Source organism: Herpailurus yagouaroundi, unplaced genomic scaffold, assembly GCF_014898765.1.
Source record: "Herpailurus yagouaroundi ecotype Mexico unplaced genomic scaffold, PumYag 162, whole genome shotgun sequence".
Lineage (NCBI taxonomy): Eukaryota > Metazoa > Chordata > Mammalia > Carnivora > Felidae > Herpailurus > Herpailurus yagouaroundi.
The window spans coordinates 15,490,818-15,512,786 of record NW_024412403.1 but is presented as its reverse complement, the minus strand read 5'-3'; the positions used below and the strand labels follow the sequence as shown (position 1 = coordinate 15,512,786).

At 39.9% G+C, this 21,969-nt stretch overlaps 1 protein-coding gene across 6 annotated transcripts in view; it reads right to left on the bottom strand.

Annotated features, from left to right (window-relative positions):
- GRIK1 (glutamate ionotropic receptor kainate type subunit 1) overlaps positions 1-21,969 on the bottom strand; it is a 379,538-nt gene that overhangs the window by 116,872 nt on the left and 240,697 nt on the right. For all 6 annotated transcript variants that reach the window (XM_040484086.1, XM_040484081.1, XM_040484082.1 and 3 more), the window contains exons 3-4: positions 21,359-21,616; positions 8,184-8,365 (exon numbers count right to left, since the gene is read on the bottom strand). In XM_040484086.1, the coding sequence (XP_040340020.1) occupies positions 8,184-8,365; positions 21,359-21,616 (440 nt within the window). The remainder of the gene's footprint in view (positions 1-8,183; positions 8,366-21,358; positions 21,617-21,969) is intronic.

Below are 21,969 nucleotides of genomic sequence, written 5' to 3'. Positions count from 1 at the left end.
GACCGCGAGATCGTGACCTGGCTGAAGTCGGACGCTTAACCGACTGCGCCACCCAGGTGCCCCTAAACTTTTTTTTTAAATTGTGTAATAGACATTACTATAGATATATTTACATACTAGATGTTACAATGGCAGTGGGTACAAGGTGTGGAGAACTTTGCATGACACACTAAACAATGTGTCTTTTGTATTTCAGGCAATGTGGAAGTGGGGATAGGGCACTCAGGAGTTTCATACTAGAAGAGAAATGTCACATATTTTATTTGGAATGTACAGTTTTTGAGGCCACATGGATGCTGGATGGAGAAAAAAATGGGGGCTTGCGACAGAGAGATAGAATGTTCTAATATAGCAGGAAGATGATGATAGAGATGGAGAAAGGAGGTTGAATCTGAAACATATTCAGAAAGCAGTAGCTACAAAATTTGGTAGTTCATAAGTGGGAAGGGTGAGGTAGAGTCAAGTGAATTCCTAGTTTCTGTGTTGAGTAATTGGATGGTATTTCTAGTCACCAAGACAGGAGCAGGAGGAGAATGTGGTTGGCTGGGCAAAGGAGAGGAGGAAGATGCAGTGTGCTGAGTTAGGTATGGAGATTTCATGACATGGGGCAAGATACGATAGGGATACTGGGGAAGTCAGGCTGAGAGAAGGTTTGGGGACCACCGTTGTGCCATAGTATATGTGGGAGGTGATGCAGTGACAGAGTTAGCAGTGGGAAGCACTGTATGACTCTTACAGTTTTGCCTAGGCACGATACCACTCATGGTGTTGATGATGGTAATCTCTCACGTGTAGGATATTTCATGCATCAGTGGTGGGCTTGATGCCTTACGGGCATTGTCAAATTTAACGTCTCTCAAAACAATGTGAGATATGTACAAGACATTCCTAAATTTTACAGATATAGCAAAGAACGAGCCATGAGATCCTCTGCTAAATGACCTCATTCAATACACTGGAGTTTTTCATCGTATTTTACTCCCCCTCTATCTTGGCAAAGTCTTTAACACGTACAAAGCATCTAATACATGCTAGCCAAATAATGGTGTGATTTACTTCCTACAGAGTCACCCTTATGACAGAAAGGATTTGGCTAACTGTCATCGGGAAGTAGGGTGGAAGGATTCTTTTGGTAAAATCTTGCATTTATGAAGGGTTACAGAAGCTGAGGTGGTAAGTAAACATAGCAACGTGATTTTTTTTAACCTACTTCAGTCTTTAGGCTTCCTTAGGAAATCCAAAAGAAGCTATGGATCCTTTCCCCTGAAAAAGGCACACTGGGGAGAATGAGCATACCCAAAATTTTGAATAAAGCTGAGGTTCACCAACCCTGCTAAAGGCTTAACACATGCTTTGATGTGCACATCTTCAAGTTATTTCCATGATTCCTTCTAAATTATCCCCACTTCTATTGCAAGGATAATTTCTCTTGTCACCTATACAGCCAAATTCTGATGTAGCTGGAATTAAGCATTAGAGCATTTCTGAGGCATACGTGTGATTTTGATTACCTCCCAATTCAGATCGACATAAATCTATATCCTTTTCCAAATCTACTCTTTGGAAATTTTTGTGAATATGCAAATGGGCATCCTGTACACTAAGAATCTGGACAAATGACAAGTCCCCTCACTACATTGTTAGTTACCCATAGAGATCAATTAATTCTTACGTGTATTGAATAACACACTCATATCTATGAGCTGCTCCTAACAAACAAAACTAACTCTATGCTCAGGAAATGTAAATAGATTTTAATATCAACCTGAGAGAAATAATTAAGATGAGAATGTGCTGCCAAAATAATTATATAATATACTACAAATTATCATCAGTTAGTATAAATTGAGAATTGTCATTATTACATCATCGGGATTTAGCCAAAGTAATGAACTTCCCATCAATTAACGGTCTCAAAGACTACCAAATGACTTTAGGAACTTAAAAATAAACAGCTTAAGTATTTCCCCATTTCTTTGAAAGCCTACTATGTACAAGGCAATGCACAAATTCTTTATGTCTAACACTGGGAAGAAGATTCTTGATCACTTGTATGCATGGAGGCTCAGAGCTGCAGAGAACCTTGGCAAGATTAGAATCCAACAATCCTATTTGACAGATGAAGTGACTGCATTTAAGAAGAACCAACAGACTTTCGAAAATAGCATATCTAAATGGTCTAAGAAACTCAGGTCATAGGCATGTTAAACCCTGGTTTGAAATTCCGGGCTTACCATTGGGTGTATGACATGGGACCTCATTTTTCTCATCTGTAACATGAGATATTTTGAGAGGATAAAAAGATACCATTCCAGTCAAATGCATAGCATAGTCTTGCACAAAGTGAGTGCCCAGTGAGTGGCAATTATTTTATTCTATTAGGGCAAGAGCAGAATTTGCAACTGGATCTACTGACCGTCAGTCTAAGACTCTAGTCATAGATAGAAATGAGTTTTCCAGTCTTTCACCAGTCCATGGGCATTGGATGGCTACACTCTGTGACTTTCATTTCAAGGTCTCTTTTGATTAAGGGGGCAGAGATGTATGTTTTCCTTGGTGTTGTTTTTACTGTTGTGTCGTTCTCACCTTCAATAAGTACTCAACAAATAGGTGTTCAACTAAAGAGTGAATTTCTCTACTGTGCTCCTACCACATTCTCTCCTTGGCTTCAATATAATCAGCATTTCTTGAGGACTTATGTAAACTGGACAAATGAGTGGATGTTTGATAAACAACTGAATTAAAGGAGTATAAAGCTTAACAACACGTGTTCCATGTTCTATTGCGAGGAGAATCAGTTGGCATCTGGGTGTACATAACAGTATCAGAATGAGATGCTTTTTTTACCCCTCTTTTAAATCCTGAGGTAAGTTTCAAATCCCAGTCTAGCCACTGCTGGCTCTGTGACCTTGGGCAAGTTACAGAATCTCTCCGAGCTCTGTCAGTTTCTTGTATACAGAATTTTCTCAGGAAAACGATTGATGCATTTCATTCGCTTAGCACAGTGCCTGGCACACAGGAAGTCCTATAAGAGCAGCTCCCAAGGTCTTTATGATTATGATTAAACACGATGGGGTTGTGTATCTGACTTAGCGGGTGCAGGTTCCAAACACGGGTTTGTGACCTCTTGGCACATCGCAGATGTACTGCTTGGCTGGCAGTTTTCTGTGTTGAGAGATAAAAACTGATTGTGCTTCTGTCCTGTGGAAATATGAAATGAACTCTTTCTAACCATCTCTGTTTGTCCTGCTCATAGGCAATAGATACAACATCTACGAGGAAAGAATCAATGCGCAAAATTATTTAACTAATCAGCATTACCGCTCCACTTCCTAGTAGAAGGAAGCAGGGTATTAAAACTACATTTTCTCCCTGGCCTTGTTTTTATGTTAATTGACAGAAAGGAAAAAAAATAAAAACAAGAGAGCACAAATGTTGACAGGAGAAAATGTGATATAATTCCACGAAATATTTTGGTTCTAAAATGTTTTATGGAGACTAATGGCTCAATTATAGCTTAATGCTCATTGCTCTAAGTGTTGTGAGGGGGATGAGAAGTCTCTCTTCTGAAGCACTTCGTTCATGGAAACAAGAAAGCAGGTTTCCTGAGAGGGAAACAGCATGTTCATGATCACCTACTGGCCGCTGTCCAGCTCAGGGACTTGGCCCAGCCCTGATGCAGCTTCCCTGATGGACGGAGCATCACGGTGTCCCCTCCCTTCCATCAGGGAACCGTTAGGATTCCGGCCACTGTGCTTGAAATTGTGACTTGCTTTCTCAATCCTATTACAGGATTTGAAAGTGTCTGTGCAGCTCTCCAAAGAGGTAAATGTATTTCAGGAAGTGGAATCATAGGCTGAAATGTATTACAGTTCTTAATAATATAGGGCTTCAAGCATTGAATAAAACCTTCCTTTGAGGAAACTGAGGCATAGAGGAGGGACTTGCTCAAATGTGCTTGGCAGAGTTGAGAGTACAGCACACTGAGTGAGCTGGAGGGAGGCGATTTAGGAGACTGCTTTTATCAAGAGCTTCTAGTACAGTTCTTGGATCGTTCATTTATCCATTTCCTTTATTCATTCAGCAGAGCAGTGTTGAGCACCCACTGTGTGTCAAGTAATGTAGTACATGCTGGGGATTTAGGAGAACAAGACAAAGGAGGTTTCTATCCTCCTGGAGGTTATAGTATTGTAGGGAATATGGACCACAAACGAGTCGATGCCCAGATGTTTGCATTATGAGCATGCTCAGTACATGGTGGATGAAATTATTACTATCTCTGAGCTTCAATTTTTGTGTGCAAAAGAAGGATGATACCAATTATACCAAGAGTTATTGGGTAGAGTAAAGGAGACAGTTGCTTATCAACCAGCATGGTGCTGGACGTGTGTTAGGAGTTCCAGTGCAGAGTGTTCTCACTTCATTCCTCATCTTTAAATTCGTCTCCCATCAGCCACTCTCTTGGTAGAATCAGCCTCAGTAGGAATCAGTAAGGGTGCAGGTAGGGCAGGCAGTGGAGAGTCAGTGGGAAGAGAGTAGGAATTGGGGGAAGTGCTGAGGATTTGGGGTGTCCACGCTGGAGACAGGCTAGGAGACAGTAGCATCCTTGCCAAGCAACAGAACGCCCACTGGGAGGTGGTGGATAGACAGGGAGAGAAGAGGATGCTGAGTGATGGGATGAGTCCTATGTATATCCTGCTGGTTGCTGGGGGCACTCTCAGACTACAGAAATTCACAAAGACATTTCATTCATACGAAAGCCCTGTTCCTCTGGAACCTAATCAAGTCTTGACATTTGAATTTCTAACTAATTTTTAAGAAATAACTTTTCAGATTCTCATCATATAGCACTTGTTCAATATGAATAGAAATAATTACCTTACCGGAGTGATTAGCATGCCCAAGAATAACTATAGACTTTTCCCCCCAATTTTTACTTTTAGATAAATGTCAGATATCTTCTTTAAAGTGCATTTGATTTCTTTTTTTCTGAAGAATCATTACAAAGTAGTAAAATATGATGAAGGTGCAGGGAAATGCAAGGAAATAATGGGAAATGTGCTTGAGAAGAAAGCCAAGTTGACCTGGCAGAGAAAATTTTATCAGCAATGATTTTAGTCACCAAAAATTGGGAGCTATTAATATTAAGTTTATCTAAAAGAGACCAGCAGCAAGTGGTTGTGTTTCTTTCAGACATTCTGGAAGCCTACTTCAAAATGGAATGGCTTACCCATTCTGAATGGGGGCCCTTCGTGGTAAAGTGGGCACACAGGCTCCAAAAACAGGTGGTCTGGAGACCATGTGGCAGCCTGGTTACTCAGAGAGTGACCTTGTTGGGGCACTTAACCTATCTGAGCTTCAGTTTCCTCAACTCTTACCTGAGAATACCAAATTTACCCCCGGGGTTGTCTGCATTAGACAGAATATCGGATGCCAGGAATCATCATGGCACCTCAGGAAAAGAGATTGGAAGAGATTGGTTGACTAGTGGCTGGAATTAGGGCCTTGAACTCCTTCACTCTCCAGCTTCCCTAGAGGCACACTGGGCAGACAGTTACAGGGAAGGTCTCTGTCTTTGTTTCCACAGGTTGTTGTCCAAAGCTAATGGAGCAAGTCAAACTGGGTCACACAGAGCCCTTGGGCCTCATTTTAACCAGAATAGCAAGTCCTACGGTCCTCACTATCACTTTCCAACCATATAGCTTCTCAGAGGTCCGGATTAAACCAACCTGGAGCCTCTGCTGTGATTTCACAAAGAGTGAATGTATTTTCACACACAGTAAGGTAGGGATTTTATGCTAGAACTTCTACAAAGGCTCTCCCCACTTCCAAACATTTGTAACTCATTAGTCTGCAACAAAAAGTGGATGAACATACTTCCCCCAAAGCCTCACAGCAATCCTACCACTCACATGATGAGGAGAGTGAATACAAGATAAAACATAATAGGGCACAGGATGGAGGAAAGGGTTTACGTCAATGGCTAGAGCAAAACTGAACTAATCCCACTCCCTCTTAGCCCGGCTGACATTTCTTGGGAGGGCTTCACTTAGAAGGTTTTTTTGGTTTGTTGTTCCAAAAAATTGGTCTTTGAATGAAGTAATCTCTATGCTATCAGGAAAGAGCCACTTGCATCAGTGGGACATCAAATCCATATTTATTGAAATAGAGGAGAAACTCTTTCCCAGGCTTGCTTGTTCCAAGCCTGTGCTTTGGGAGAGATGTAGCCAGGTATGTGAGCCAAATGGTTATCTCACCAAGAGAAGTCTCATCAGCAAATCATTGTCTTAAATGTAACAGAAGTCCCCAGTCTCTGTTATAACAGACTCCCGGAGGGGATTTTTTTTTTTGTATTTTGAGGGCTACACATAGAATCTGGGTGTTTTTCTCAGTTCTGGTTCACACCCCATTACACACTTTAATGAACTGAATTGAAATTCTCAAATGAAGCCTCAAGATAAAACGCTGCTGATTGTATTTATTTACCTTTGAAGTTAGCTTGTGACATCACTACAATATGCTTGCTTTCTTTACTGAGAGACGATTATAGTATCTAAAGGTTTGTTAACACAACTGTAGTCTAGAAGTAGGTAACACTTACTCTTCCCCTAACTAGAGAAGCAAAATTTCATAGAGGAGAAGGTTCAGGATGGGATAGAGGAGGCTGAGTTCCAGATCCTGGCTCTGTAACTGTGGAAAAGTCATTTCGCCTCCTCTAAAGTGAAAGAATTGGCCTTGATGGTGTCTAAGATTGTTTTCAACTGCAACTTTAAATATTTCTCTGACTTGATATAGATTTTTAGTGTAACCATCCAGGAGATAATAGAAACATGCAGTCAACTTTCCTGATTGTCTACTTTCAGGTGAAATTAAAACCTCAACTCTGAACTCCATGGCTTCAGGTATGAGATCCAGCCCTGGAGAGTCAGGTGGATAGGCTGCTCTAAGAGCTCTCCCAAGTGATTCGGAAATCCGCAGTTCTGCATTTGTACGGAGGGACTGGTGTGCTTAAAAGATCAGTGCCCATTGCCAGTGAACCACATAGCACATCCTAAACCTTTTAAACTAGAGAGTACAATAACAGCTTGTGTCATTTCAGACAAGAACATTGCCTTATGCTACAATAACCACTTATATTCAATACAAAGAGACACCCATTAAGGCCACGTAAATATAACCTGGCTATTTTTTTTCCCATGTTCCTCCAAATTCATCCCTTGATCTTTTATTAATGCTTCTATTTTAAACATCTGGCTAGCCTTTTCCATTGTCTTTGTCTATGCCAGAGTTTCTCAACCTCAGCACTACTGGCATTTTAGGGTACATAAATCTTTGTTGTGGGGGATGTCCTGTGCATGATAGGGTATTTAGCAGCTTCCTTGGCTTCTAATTACTAGTTGCCAGGAGAGTGCCACTGTCCCCAATATGACAACCAAACATGTCTCCAGACATTACCAAAATTCCTCGAGTGTCCAAAATCACTCTGGGTGAAGGACGCTGGTCTATGCTCTATCTTTTTTTCCAATTCTGAATTTTCTTTCATGGGCATAAGATCAGGGCTATATCCTGAAGTGCTAGAAATGATTACTCTGCTGTTATCATTATTCCTAACATTACTAATACCTTTCACTTACATACGATTTTGCAATTTATCAAGTGTTTCTACTCACATTATTCATAAAGATTAATGCATGGCAGCTCATTGTCTATGACAAGTTATAAGAGAGAAGCATCTCTTCTTTCATTGTCCCTGTGCCCCCTTTTCACCATGCTTGGAATCCTGCGTGTTTGACAAAAGAGGTCTTGCCATGAGGAAGATGTCTTTAGGACAAGTCAGGCGCTGTGTAAATGAAATCTGCTCAGTCTTTCAAGAGATTTGAAAGATGAGATGCTTAATCACCTTGAAATGACATCTTTCTCCTGTCAACCTCTGTTGACGTTATCGACATACCTCCCAATACCTAAGACACCCCTCCCACCATCTACAACTACATACAGCAAGTGGCTTCATTAAACTCCCCGAGCCCTGTGACTCCTTAAAAGGGTTCTGAAAGCTGCAGTCCTCAGCCTAAACTGGACTGCAGCAGCTTTATCACGCTGCACTCAGTGAAACCAGATGGCATTTTTGAGAAAAAGAAACGAACATATCCCCCCCCCCCCACCTCCTCCCTGCACCCTCTTACCTGCTTAAGGATTTCAGCAGCTGTCCCATGTGAACAATCAAATATCACATAGAACTCCTTGCCCTTCTTCATCTCCTTGAGTAAAGGCTTGGCATCTTTATTCCCAGAGGGTAGCTGGCGGATTTTGATTTTAATGTTATATCTGGAGGGAGCTTTGATGAGCTCTTGTAGACGAATGAGGCCTAGAAAATGACAATCCCATCATGCAACAGACTGTTCTGTCTAAAGAGGACTTGTTTATTGCCATTTACAGTCAAACTCATATCATTCCCAAAATGTATCAAGAGGCCACCTTCCAAAAGGTTACACGGTTGACTTCTCATTTGTCATTCCCTTTTCTGTGGTAGATTATACTGCATTTTCCTTTTGTGGGTATGCATGTGTAGTTTGGAAACACAATTTCCCAAGCAAATTTTGAATTTACTTAGAATGCAGTTGTCTTCTCCAGTGTTTGGCCAACACCACAAACCTTTAACAAATCAAGTCTGTAACTATAAAGCTTTTGTAAACCAATGTTGCTTGACGTTTCCAAAGGTGTGCAATGACATGGATAATGCTTGCTTGCTTAAAAAAACAAACAAATAAACAACAATAGAATACTAGAATTTCTTGGGGCGGTAAATCTCTGTAAGCCTTTCATCAAGTATTTATGTATAGCACACTGTTTACCAGCTAATTAGCTGGGCTTTCAATATAATTTTCCAGTCCCTACCATATAAACTATTTATAAATGGCTCATCACATCCTCTTTCTAATATGATTGAAGATTGAATTGGAAAACCCTCTCTTGATTAAAAAAAGAAATACCATAGAGTTTTTAGAGATTATGATAATAAAACCAGAAAAAAATTCCTTTAAAATCCACCATTGATAATTTCAGGAAAGTATATACAGCCAACTAACTTGATGGAGAAGGTTTGATTCTCCATAAGTACGAATCTACTGAGCTGCACCATTTTCTAACAGACATACTTTACTGGGGCGAAGCAAACAGCTATATAAAACCTCCGTCTTATTTCCCTTAACATTACCGTGTGATTGCTACACTGCATAACGTTGGCTCTCACTCAAGGACTCTCATCACATTGGAAAATTGACTTTTTTTTTTTTTTATTGCACACTTCTGTGCCTTTAGGATTTGTCAACTTCACGTAATCAATAGGAAATATTAAGTGTTATCAGTATTCAGATGGAAATTTTGCTATGCACTGTCACGGATGCCAGCTACCTCTGGACTTGATATATTGCTTTCATTTTCTTATTTTACTTATTTAGTTATCTGCCCACTCCACCCAAACCACAGTTTTGTGGCTCAGATGTTAAAATGTCCCTCTAATTAATACCTTGGATAGGTTGGGTTCTGAGGTACAGTAACATTGTAACTAAGTGGCTCTTTGGAGTCAAATGGGTGTATGCAATTGGGGGATGATGGTGGTTAGGGTCTGTAGAACCATAACAAGAGTCACTGCTCATTGTTAATTTTTTTTTTTTTACATAATAATGGAAATTTTTAGCATGGTAGCCTTTCTGGGCTCTTGCTTTTTTCCAAACCAATCAGTGTGGTTGAAGGGTCTCAAATGTCAATAATGATCCACTTAACTCTCTTCACTTCCAGAATCACGAGTCCTGAGCCACTCGTGCTTACGCCAAATGGAAGAAAACTGAGCACATGGGCTTGCATATTTGTTAATCCTCAATCCTGTGAAGTGAGCATTATTATCTTTGTTATTTCTGTTAAGGAAACTGAAGCTTAGAGCAATTAACTGTCTCAGGGTAACAAAGATAGTGAGGAGGACCCATCAGTTCAAGTTGTTACCTGTGAGTCCTGCACTCAATCTTTCTCCTTCATGGTCCAGCCTCACAAACACAAATTGCTGGTGCTCAGGGAACAGATATAGCTTGGGATTATTTGGTGAAATGGGGAAAAAATAGAAACAGGGACCCTCATTCTCCTTTCGTCTTTACTCCTGGGTACTTGAGTCTCATTTGAGTTTTTTCTATTGTTCTCCTGCTTTGCAAATGCATAGTTTTTTTTTTTTTTTCTTATTCCTGAGCATGGCCACAAGGGAGACCAATGTAGCCTTTAAATAAAATGGGAAAACCATTTAGAAAGAACATTTCATGTGCTGCAACAAACTGCCTTTTTGTTCTTTTGCTGAATGGAATGTTGATCTAGAAGTGCATCTTCCTATCATGATGATTTACCCATGTTAATGGTATTTTAAAGTTGAATATGTTTTCTCACTTCATTTATTGGTTTTTATCGAAAAACATTTCCTGGATCTTCCTTATATGCCAAACCCCGTGAAAGAGGTGGGACATGAACCCATCTTGCTTTAAGGAAGGGATTCAGTTGTTCTTACGTGGCTAGAACCAAAATGAGCAATGTACTGGTAATTTGCAATGTAAGTATTTCAATACATTAGTAACAATCTTGGAGTCTTGTTTTCCAATGTTCATTTTATTTTGAGCACCTCAGAATTTTGCACTAAGTGTTTCAGGTATTTTCATTACATGAAATCTACCGTGTGTCAGAGATGATTTAATCAATTTAAGTGTTGAGCTGCTAGCAGAACTTGTAAATTTACAGTAAGTCAGAAATAGTAAGGAAAACAGTTCTTTGGTGTTTAGTTTTATATCGAGGTCCTCAGGTTGGAATAAAGTGGTATAGAAAGCAAACGCGAAAGAACAAAAAGTAAAAGCCCATGGAAAGATTTCATCCCATCAGCTCTTAGATGGAGTCTCACTTACTACTCAATTTTTATAAATCATAAGGTGAGGCTAATGGAGGCTGTTGAAGATACCTGCTCAGGATCCTAAGATCTTGTTAAGGCTTAAGTGACAGATCCCGGACTGAAAGCCATGTGTAACTTCTGACTCCCAATCTCAGGCTCCTTTTCTTTTCTTTTCTTTTCTTTTCTTTTCTTTTCTTTTCTTTTCTTAACCAAATCAGTGTCTCTCCTGACTTTAGATTTCAGATCAACTAACTAACTATTAAATAAATAACTACACACATAAATAGAGAGAAAAAACTGGACCAGCATAAAGCAATCAAACATTTAGTTGGTAAATGAGGCCATGAATAGACATTTTGCTCCCCCCTCCTCAAAAAAGGTGACCATGCAGTCTCACAAATCTCTTCTAAAAGAAAGTGATTTTAATACCAGTAGAGGAGAAAGGAGAACGACTCAGTACAAAAGCCCAGTTTCTAATTGGTCTAAATTTATCTTTTGGAAAAACTGACTACTAAGCCCCTAATTTTCTCAGTTTGTCTGCTGGCAGGTGATTTGGCCTCGGGAAGGGAGAGGCTCAACAGATTGAAAGATTACAGACCAAGTTGTGGGAAGAAGAATGAGGGTTAACCAGGGGGGTTTACATTTCTCTTCCCAAAGCAATTGTTTGCTAAAAAAAAAAAAAAAAAAAAAAAAAAAAAGAAAGCCATTCTGCCTTCATTAGCAAACATTGTAGAATTTACAATTTAAAAGTCTTTTCTTTTTTCTTGTTTTTCCCCTTAGTTACCAGGTAAAAAAATTTAGAGAAAGTGTTCCTTTTTATTTGCACTGTGCAGCAATCCATCAATCACCCACCATGCGTTGTAAAGAGTAGCAAAACTTATTTGCTAAACAAATAATTACTTTAGGGAAAGGAAATTGATTTAGGCACAACTCCTAACTTTGCTAATGGTCCTCCGAGTTTGGAAGCAAGCCTTGACAAGTGACCCAGCGCTCCCAGGGTTGGACTCCAAATGCAGAGGACGGTTACAGTGCATGCAAATCTGGTGTCGGTGGCAGTCTTTCTAGCCCACCACGATGGAGGGACTTGAAAAGTAAAATGCAGTTCAGGAGATGATCAAACCCAACTGAGGGGCATTCTGCAATAAAACTGGTCTGGACTCAGCCATTTCCTGTGAGGAGAGGGTATGAGGTGTACCTGGGCACAGGTGACTTCCATGACAGTGGGGAGTTGGGTAAGTTGGTTCTGAGTCCCTTCCATCCAGGTGAAAAAAGCTGTAGGGCCTGCAACACCATTGGGCAACAGCACCCCCAGGGGGTTCTGTCTGTGCCTTGGGCAGAGCCATGCCCTTTGGTCACTGGGAAGGCCTCAGGGGTTTAGAACAACCTGCAGTGAGCCCTTCTGGCCAGCAAACACCTACTCTCCTAGCCTCAGTCATCTCTGCAGAGCATTTGTTTTTAAAAAATGATTACTCTATATTGTATTATCCTATTTGTATACACTAGTATTGTATTCGTGTTAAGTTTCTTGTATTTAATGCTTGTAGTGTGGCTATAACAAGGAAGGCCATAGTTCTTAGGAAATACATACTAATGACTTAGGGGTAAAAAGGCCGTGATGTCAGCCACTTACTTTCAAATGGTTCAATAACACTACTACTTACTATTATGATTGTTGGAATTGTTTTTGTATTTAGAGAATCACAGAGCATTAAAACAAATGCAGCCAAATGATAACAACGGCTAACCTAGATGAAGGGAATACAGGAGTTCATTGTACCTTTCTTGCATCCTTTTTTCTAGGTTCACATCTCTTTAAATACATGGGTCACATGTGGAGATATAAAATAGCACCACAAGAGCCTCTTCCTCTACTCTCACCCCCCAGGGAGGCAGTTGGAAACTGCACCTTTGGTTTCAAAAGCACTTTAGAGCAAGGAATCTATTTATTTCGCATGAGTTCGACCTGGGCTATGCATATGGAGATAACTTTCAAAAATGTCCAAACGGCCAATTCTTTTTTTTTTTTTAAATTTATTGTCAAATTGGTTTCCATACAACACCCAGTGCTCATCCCAAAAGGTGCCCTCCTCAATACCCATCACCCACCCTCTCCTCCCTCCCACCCCCCATCAACCCTTAGTTTGTTCTCAGTTTTTAACAGTCTCTTATGTTTTGGCTCTCTCCCACTCTAACCTCTTTTTTTTTTTTCCTTCCCTTCCCCCATGGGTTTCTGTTAAGTTTCTTAGGATCCACATAAGAGTGAAACCATATGGTATCTGTCTTTCTCTGTATGGCTTATTTCACTTAGCATCACCCTCTCCAGTTCCATCCACGTTGCTACAAAGGGCCATATTTCATTCTTTCTCATTGCACGTAGTATTCCATTGTGTATATAAACCACAATTTCTTTATCCATTCATCAGTTGATGGACATTTAGGCTCTTTCCATAATTTGGCTATTGTTGAGAGGGCTGCTATCAACATTGGGGTACAATTGCCCCTATGCATCAGTACTCCTGTATCCCTTGGATAAATTCCTAGCAGTGCTACTGCTGGGTCATAGGGTAGGTCTATTTTTAATTTTTTGAGGAACCTCCACGCCGTTTTCCAGAGTGGCTACACCAGTTTGCATTCCCACCAACAGTGCAAGAGGGTTCCCAAACGGCCAATTCTAAACACTCATTTTGGCTAGCTATCCACTCTGTGCACTCAGATATGACACAGAAAAATGCTGATTTGCATACACAGGGAGTGACTCCGGAAACAGGTGGAGATACGGAGGAGAAAAAAAAAGAACCTGCTATTTACAGTGAGTGTTTAAAATTTCCCATGCCTTCTCCTTAAGTAATAATAAACTGCCATTTACATTACTCCTTTTATGAAGGATGCTATATGCCTTATAAATATCTCAATAAACCTCACAATACACCTTTGAGGTGAAAAGGTATCAGTGCTGCAGTAAAGAAAGTGAGACACAGTGAGGTTAATTGTTTAGACTGGTCCTGAAAATAAGTCACAGATGCCAGGAATTGGAAGGGACCTTAAAGGCCAAACCCCTACTTGATGCACGAATCCCCTCTACACAGCTGTTGCTGCACCTCTCTATTTGAAAAATTCCCCACCTCACACTGAAGCCCAGTCCATTTCTGGACAGCTTTAGTTATATTCAATAAGTATTAGTTCAAAAGAAAAGTACCTATGTTTTCTTGAGTCTTTTTTTTTTTTTTTAATTTTTTTTTTCAACGTTTTTTATTTATTTTTGGGACAGAGAGAGACAGAGCATGAACGGGGGAGGGGCAGAGAGAGAGGGAGACACAGAATCGGAAACAGGCTCCAGGCTCTGAGCCATCAGCCCAGAGCCCGACGCGGGGCTCGAACTCACGGACCGCGAGATCGTGACCTGGCTGAAGTCGGACGCTTAACCGACTGCGCCACCCAGGCGCCCCTCTTGAGTCTTAATTTAATTCCCTGTTGATTAAACCACATCAGTGGGGTTGATGCCATAAAAATGAGTGTAATAAACCATTGGGACCCAAAGATAAGATCGTACATTTTAAATGTTAATTTCCTCTTCATTTGTACTTAGAAACATAGAAAATGGCATTTCAAAAACTTGTTGGTGTATTAATATACCCAAATCTAATAGGATTCTTAAGGGGATCTATGTACCCTCCAGAGGAAAGGAAAAATCAGAATTGAGAAATGGAAATGGGTAAGTGAGTGAATTACCTGGGGGAAATATAGCACTTTTAAGTGCAGATCTTCATACATACGATTTTTCAAATGTGTATCCCCCCCCCAAAAAAAAAAAAAGCTAGAGACTTCCCAAAAGAAAAATTGTGTCCCTTGATCAAAGGACCTCAAAGAAGAATCTAGTCAAAATATTTGAGATGAACTGTGTTGCAGTTAGCTCAACCAGAGTATTTTAGTCTTGAGTTCTTGCTGATATCAATGGTAGCTAAAAATAATATACCTTCATGCAATATCTAAAGATTGGCTTCCAAACAGAATTCTGAAAATTTGAATAGGGTTCTGGGCAGAGGACCGGAGTGGGTGGATAGGAAGGGTAGAAAAGAGTGAGGACAGAGGGGAAAAAAAAAAAAAGAGCTATAATTTTTTATCTTGTTGGTACTGAGTGCCAAGGATTTCTATCCCCCAGCTATTTCAGGTGGAATTGTGGGAAGGCATGTAGCAGAAGTGTTCTGGCTGGCACAAATGGTCATAATAACACAGTGGGGGTAAGTTGTGATTGCTGAAGGGAAAAGATTTACTTATTCTTTTATTTGGCACTGATCGCATACTGAATATCTTTCATTTTGGCTTCGTCACTTATGGCAAAATGTTAACTTTCTTCAAGTCCAAATTTCAGGCCTCTGTCAAGGTTCTTGGTTCTGGACAGTATATTCTTTCTGTTTTCTATGGGAAGATGAAAGGAAATGTAATAAATGCAGTAAATAACAAGTCACTGTTTAAATACAGCCATTCGAGCTGTTGTCTCACTTGGAGTGGTTGAGCATATTAAACGAGTTAATCATACAAAATATTTAAAAGAGTGTGTGCCACATAATCAGAACTCAAGAATTTAGTTATTGTGATATTTGCGGTTCTCATTTGCTTTGTGTTTTTTCCTTGAATTTATTACTTCTTTCAATCACTGACATTTTTATGTGTGTCCACCTTATTTCAAATTAATCCTCCTTATAAAGCTTTGAGACGTTGTTTCCAATGATAGTTAATAGCTCTTAATTTTAGGCCGCGTTTTAGAAATCTCATGGCTCTGATGTGTTAAGAAAAATGATATAAGGCAACCATGGATGAAAAAAAAAAAAAAACCCAACTTTTGATGGCGATGTGTTGTGAGGGCTAGAGGCATCTGGCTGGAACTCATTTCCTTGAGGGCCTTATCTAGCCCTATCGATATGCGGACTCTCAAATTTGTACCCCCAGCTCACACTACATTTCTGAATTCCAGATGTATATATTAGCTGCCTGTTCATCACCTTCACTTGAATGTAGCAGACATTACAAATTCAAACTTCACATGCTCATGACTGGAAAAACTCCTGATAGCATCCTTTTTCCTCCAAAGTAGTTCCATCTATAACCTTCCCCATCTTAGGTGATGTTAACTCCTTCCCTTGGCTCTGGCTAAAAAGGTTAGAGTCACCCTTGACTCCTCTATTTTTCTTCACTCCTTCAGGTCATTATGCTAGCTCAACATTCAAAATATTTCTAGAAACTGGCAATTTCTTACTCTTCTATTAACTTATCTTCCTCAATTGCCTTCAGTTCTCTAGAGGCTATTTTTACCCTTGCCTCCCTCTATTGTATTATCAGTACAAGAGCCAGAATGATTTTTTTATGATGTAAATCTGATGTTACTCCTCTGCTGAAAACTCTCCAATGGTTTTCCCATTTCATGAAGCGCAGAAGCTCTTCCTGCGGTCTATAAAATCCTCCATGATCCATAAGGTGCTCTTCTCTGACCTAGTTTCCCACTATCCCTCCCCTCTCACGCTGGTCCCACCACACCGGCCTCCTTCTTTGTTATAAACAAACGTTTGTTGGAAGACACCATACTCATTCATTTACATGTGTCATCTATGGCTGTTTTCTTGCTACCTTGCAGAGTGAAATAGTCACGACCCTATGACGCACAAAGCTTAAGCTAGATGCTATCTGGCCATCAGAGACAAAAAGTTTGCCGGCCCCTTTTCTGCAAAATAGTCGTGGCTACATTTCACTGAGATTGGCCTTGAAAAAGCAGAAACTGCTGAATATCCTCCACACTGCATTTGGTGCTCAGCTTCTCAGCTCTTTTTGATGCGTGTGAGGGACAGAAACCAGGCTTCCACCAGGGGTATAATGAAGCAGAGGGGATGACCAATGAGCAGCAATTTCTCACTGCCTAGGGTCACCTCTGAATGTGGGAATCAGAGAGAACTAGGTGACTGATGGGAGGAATATCCAGGCAACAGAGAGAGAGAGAGAGATGAAGCAAAACACAACTTCACTCCCTCAACAGTTCTCTAGGGTCTTTCTACATTTTCACTTCCAGAGGACAGAATTCTGCCTTCTAGTATTTACTGAATTGAATTTTGTCCTTAGAGACCAGCACAGTGCTCCCCTTGACTTCAATGGGAGTCATGGGCCATTTGGTCCCCCAGACATCTGTGCTGGCTTCAGGCTATTTAACAAACTCCTAAACAAATCCCAATAAAGTGTTCTTTAATGGGTACTTAATTCTGGTGTGAGGGTGGGTGCTGGGCACACCTAAGTCCTTTCTTTTCCTTCAGGTTTAGTAAGTTTTCTCCTTTTTATGTCTTGATAATTACTGCAACCAAAACCCTGAGTCAAGCAGTATTAAACCCACTCAAAGGCAAAAGATGCCTGCTTTTATTGATCTCAGTTGACCTGTTTACTCTCTGGGTTCCAATTTAATAGCTCAATTGATTATTCATTTACATTTTTAATTTCTTTGTGGGTAAAATCATTTTAACATGAGTCATTTCTAACTTAATGGGCAACATACAAATTCATTTGGGATTTTCAACTTTGGCAAGTATTTATTGAACAACTGGGCTCAGGTGAACTTAATAAGGATGAAAACCAGATTTCAGTTTCTTGTAAAAAAATGATAGAAAGGATTGAGTTTCCTCCTGTGCAAAATGCCCATCACTTCTGGGTGCTTACCTGAAATCAGAAGGTTGGTTAGAACATCAATTTCTGTGTTTTCCGTTTACAAATTAGGTTTTGTCTAAATATAATTTGAAATCTATAATATTATGCTCATGCCTTTAGTTGAGCTCTTAAATCCAAAAGTTTTAATGTCATTCATCAATTTGTGTTCCTTCTAGATGGCTCTGCTTTGCTGGAGATGGTAGAAATCGTGAGAAAAATTTGTACTATTGAGTGTATTACATAATGAGAAATAGTATGACTTTATTAGCTCATGCGATAATCTATTTACAAAGGTAAGCAACATGAAAGATCAGACTATACTTACATTTATAATTGAAGGGGAGCAGAATTTGCCAGGCAAAATGTGTCCCATTGGCATGGGGATTTTTTTTAAGACGTTTATTTTTAAGAAACAGCAGGTGCAGATGAAGCTCTGAAATCTGAGTAGATGTTGCCCTTTTGTAAGAGACGGTTACATGCATAAAAGAAACCTTTTTGTAAGGGAGATACTCCCTTACTGTACCAGAAAGAGAGGGGTGACTCAATCTCTAGAAATTCTTCTCAACAGAGAAGGCAGGGACTTAAACATGCATTATAATCTTGCCCTTGTTCACTGTGCTTTTTTTGATAATCTCCCATACCTGATTCCCCACCCCCAACATCTTTCATCTTTGGCAAAAGGTGGTTTTTAAGGTGATAGCTTAGGCCATTTCAGTAAGTTAACTTTGTTTTCTTGGGTCTCTCCCATGCTTATAGGTGGTATACATCTTATTAAACTTTGCTTCTCTCCTGTTAATATGTCTCATGTCAATTTCATTGCTTGACCAGTCAAAGATCCTCGAAGGGAAGAAGTGGAAACTTTCCCACCCCTACACATGATAATGTTCTATCTCAAGGTTTTTAAAATCTGCTTTTGGAATTTTTTTGATAGTACGTTTCTTTCTTCCCAGCAAGCAGATGAAGCTTTAAGAATATGACTGCCTGTGGCTTATACTTCCCTGTAGGACTGTTTCGAATATAATATTTGTAAGTTATATATCCAATAACCTACCTTCACTTTCTAAAATGAGATGAGGTATAAGAAAATATCTAATGCATATTTCCAACCGTAAGAGTCACTTTTATCTGGCAACTTAAAATGCAACCAGAGTTTAGTGCAAAATAGAGGAGGCTTACTATCATCCTCTGATAAGTAGTAAGTGCCAGTGCTTGGTGAAAAGGACAGTGAAAAATGAAATACTATTAAAAACTTGGTAAGTGCTTTGCGTTATTAATTTTCACTAATAATTTTCTTAACCTTATTACCAAATGTGTAGATCAAGAAAGGAGCTAATTTTAAACCTTGGAGGAAAAAATATGCAGAAAATAAACAGCATTATGCCTTGTACATGTAATACTTAAATAGTCCTATAGGCCATAATTGTGTTAGGTGGCAGATTATAAAAATAAATAAGATAAACTTCCAATGTTTAGGAATTCCTATTCTCCTACATGTGCAAACAGGTAATTGAAACATGTAACATAATGCTTATATTTATGAAGTGCTATTGAACCTTCTGGTGGCCCCAGTGGGCTTTAAGGAAGAAGTGATATTTGAATGAGAGCATGTGGAATGAGGGACTTCACCGTCTTTGGGGTAGAGGGAGGATCACCCGTAGTAAGGGGCCAGCTTCAGAAAAGGAGAGTCAGACATATTACGTCTCCTCAGAGGAGAGAAACAAAAGCAAAAATAAACTATGGGGCCTATCCCAAAATAAAAACTTTTTGCACAGCAAAGGAAACCACTACCCAAACAAAAAGGCAACCTACTGAATGGGTGAGGACATTTGTAAAGGCAATCTCTTATAAGGGGTCAATACCAAAATATATAAAGAACTTATACAACTCAACACCAAAAAAAAAAAAAAAAGTAATCCAATAATAATAATTAAAAAAAGAGGGCACAGGACCTAAATAGACAGTTTTACAATGAAGACAACCAGATGGCCAACAGATACATGAAAAGATGCTTAACATCACTCATCATCAGGGGAATTCAAGTCCAAACCTCAATGAGACATTACCTTAAACCAGTTAGAATTGCTAGTATCAAAAACATAAACAAATAATAAATGCTGGTGAGAATGAGGAAAAGAAGGAACCCTCATACACTGTTGGTGGGAATATAAATGGTGCAGCCACCATGGAAAACAGTATGAAGTTTCCTCAGAAAATTAAAAATAGAAATGTATGAGCTAACAATTCCACTCCTGAGTATTTACACAAAGCAGATGAAAATGATAATTCAAACAATATATGTACTCTTCTGTTTATCACAGCCTTATTTAAAATAGCTAAGATATGGAAACACCCCAAGTATTTATTAATAGATGAATGGGATAAAGATGATGTGTATGTGTATATATAATGGAATATTACACAACCATAAAAAGAACAGGATTTGTGACAACACAGATGGACCTAGAGGGTATTATGCTAAGTGAAATAAGTTAGACAGAACATAAAAATACCATATGATTTCACTCATATGTGGAATCTAAAAAACAAAACAAATGAACAAACGAGCAAACCAAAAAAGCAGACAGATCCATAAATACAGAGAACAATCTGCTGGCTGACAGAGGGGAGGTGAGTGAGTAGGGAGATGGGCACAATGGGTGAAGGGTACTGGGAGGTACAGACTTGTCACAGGAGTAAGTCACAGGAATAAAAACACGGCATAAGGACTATAGTCAATGGCACTGTAGTAGTGTTGTATCGTGACAGATGGTACCTACTTGTGGTACCTACTTGTGGCTCACCTACTTGTGGTGAGCACAGCATAATGTATAAACCTGTCGAATCACTATGTTGCACACCTGAAACCAATGTAACACTGTGTGTCAACTATACTTCAATAAAAAAAGAAAAAAAGATTCAGATGAAGTTGGGGGTAAGGAATGATGGACTCTTCATCCTAGCTGATGTGAGGTACAGGGAGTGCAGGGAAGACAGTGCTGGGGTTAATGGAGATGAAAGGGACGAGATGGTGAACATCTTTAAACTAGAAAGACTTGACAAAGGAGAGTCACCAGCAGAATTTAACTGAATAAAAGGGATCCTCAGTCCTTTTGAAATGTGACAAGAAGACAGAGGGGAAAGGTGCTGGCCAAAGAAACTTGAAATGAAGGCAGATCAGAGGACGTGTCTAGTGAGATGGGGGCTCCAAGCATCACATTTCTGTTCTGATCCTAAAATAAACAGGTGGAACAATGCAAGCTTTATTAAGGGTTTGTTACTGGGGGTTCTCAGTCCCTTTCCCATGAAATGGGCAACTGTACTGAGTTAGCCTCTAACTGGATTCCTCGTTAACCTCCTTTAGAAACGTTTCTAACATGTAACATGTACACAGTTACTTACAAGTTGAAAGCATACTTCGTAGTAATTTTCCAACTTTCTCTGCATTATTTAAGGAAGGGAGTCATGGTCACGGTCTTAAGAGAGTTGGGAGAAATGAAATCACATCTTTAATATCAATAAGGTGATATTTCTTTTAAAACATCCCCTTAAATATGATGATGGAAGGATCATCAGAAAGGATCCACAGGAATTAGATAGACATGGAGACGTATGGCATTCTCAAATTAGAATACTCCATTCACCTCATAAAAAAGAGCATTTTCACATACTCCACCTGATGAGTTAATGCCTCTAGAACACTCCGACTCCCTTTGTTCAGACCAGACATGGCCAGGCGAGGTTCCTGTGTGAGTCCCCTACCTGTGCTGTCTTCATACACCACTGTCACTGTTTTCCAGTTGTAGTAGAGGACCAGATCCAGGACCGCCCTGCTGATGGCTGCATAATCTGGGTACAGGTTGATGTAAAACAAGTCTTTGTTGTCCACCGATGGGTGTTTCCAGCGGGTCTGTATGTGTGGAACTTCGAGAGCATTGCAAATTGACTGCACAGCGCTGACAGAGGAACTGTGGGAAGGGCCAAAGAGAGCAGCCACACCAAGAGCCAGCTGGTCGCAGGCTAGTGGCCACAGATGAGGAGGGGTTGAGAGGGAGGGCAGGGAAGGGGGGAGAGAGAGAGAGGGCTGTGAATTCCATCTTTCCTTCCATGATCCCTCTTTTTATTTTCATTACTGGAAATTCTCCACTCTCCATCTGTATGTTGAGAAATTATGCTTCATCCAACTTCCAATATCCCCGAGATGCTAAAATATTGAGATATTTGAATGTGGAACTGATTAGCAACACATCACAGGGCCAACTCTGTGCAATCAAAAATAAGTGGCTGTTCTCACACCATTACTTCTAAATCCCTTGCCTGGCATGGCGTAACCCACGGGGGCTCAGAGCTGCTCTACAAGCTACTGGCCAAGG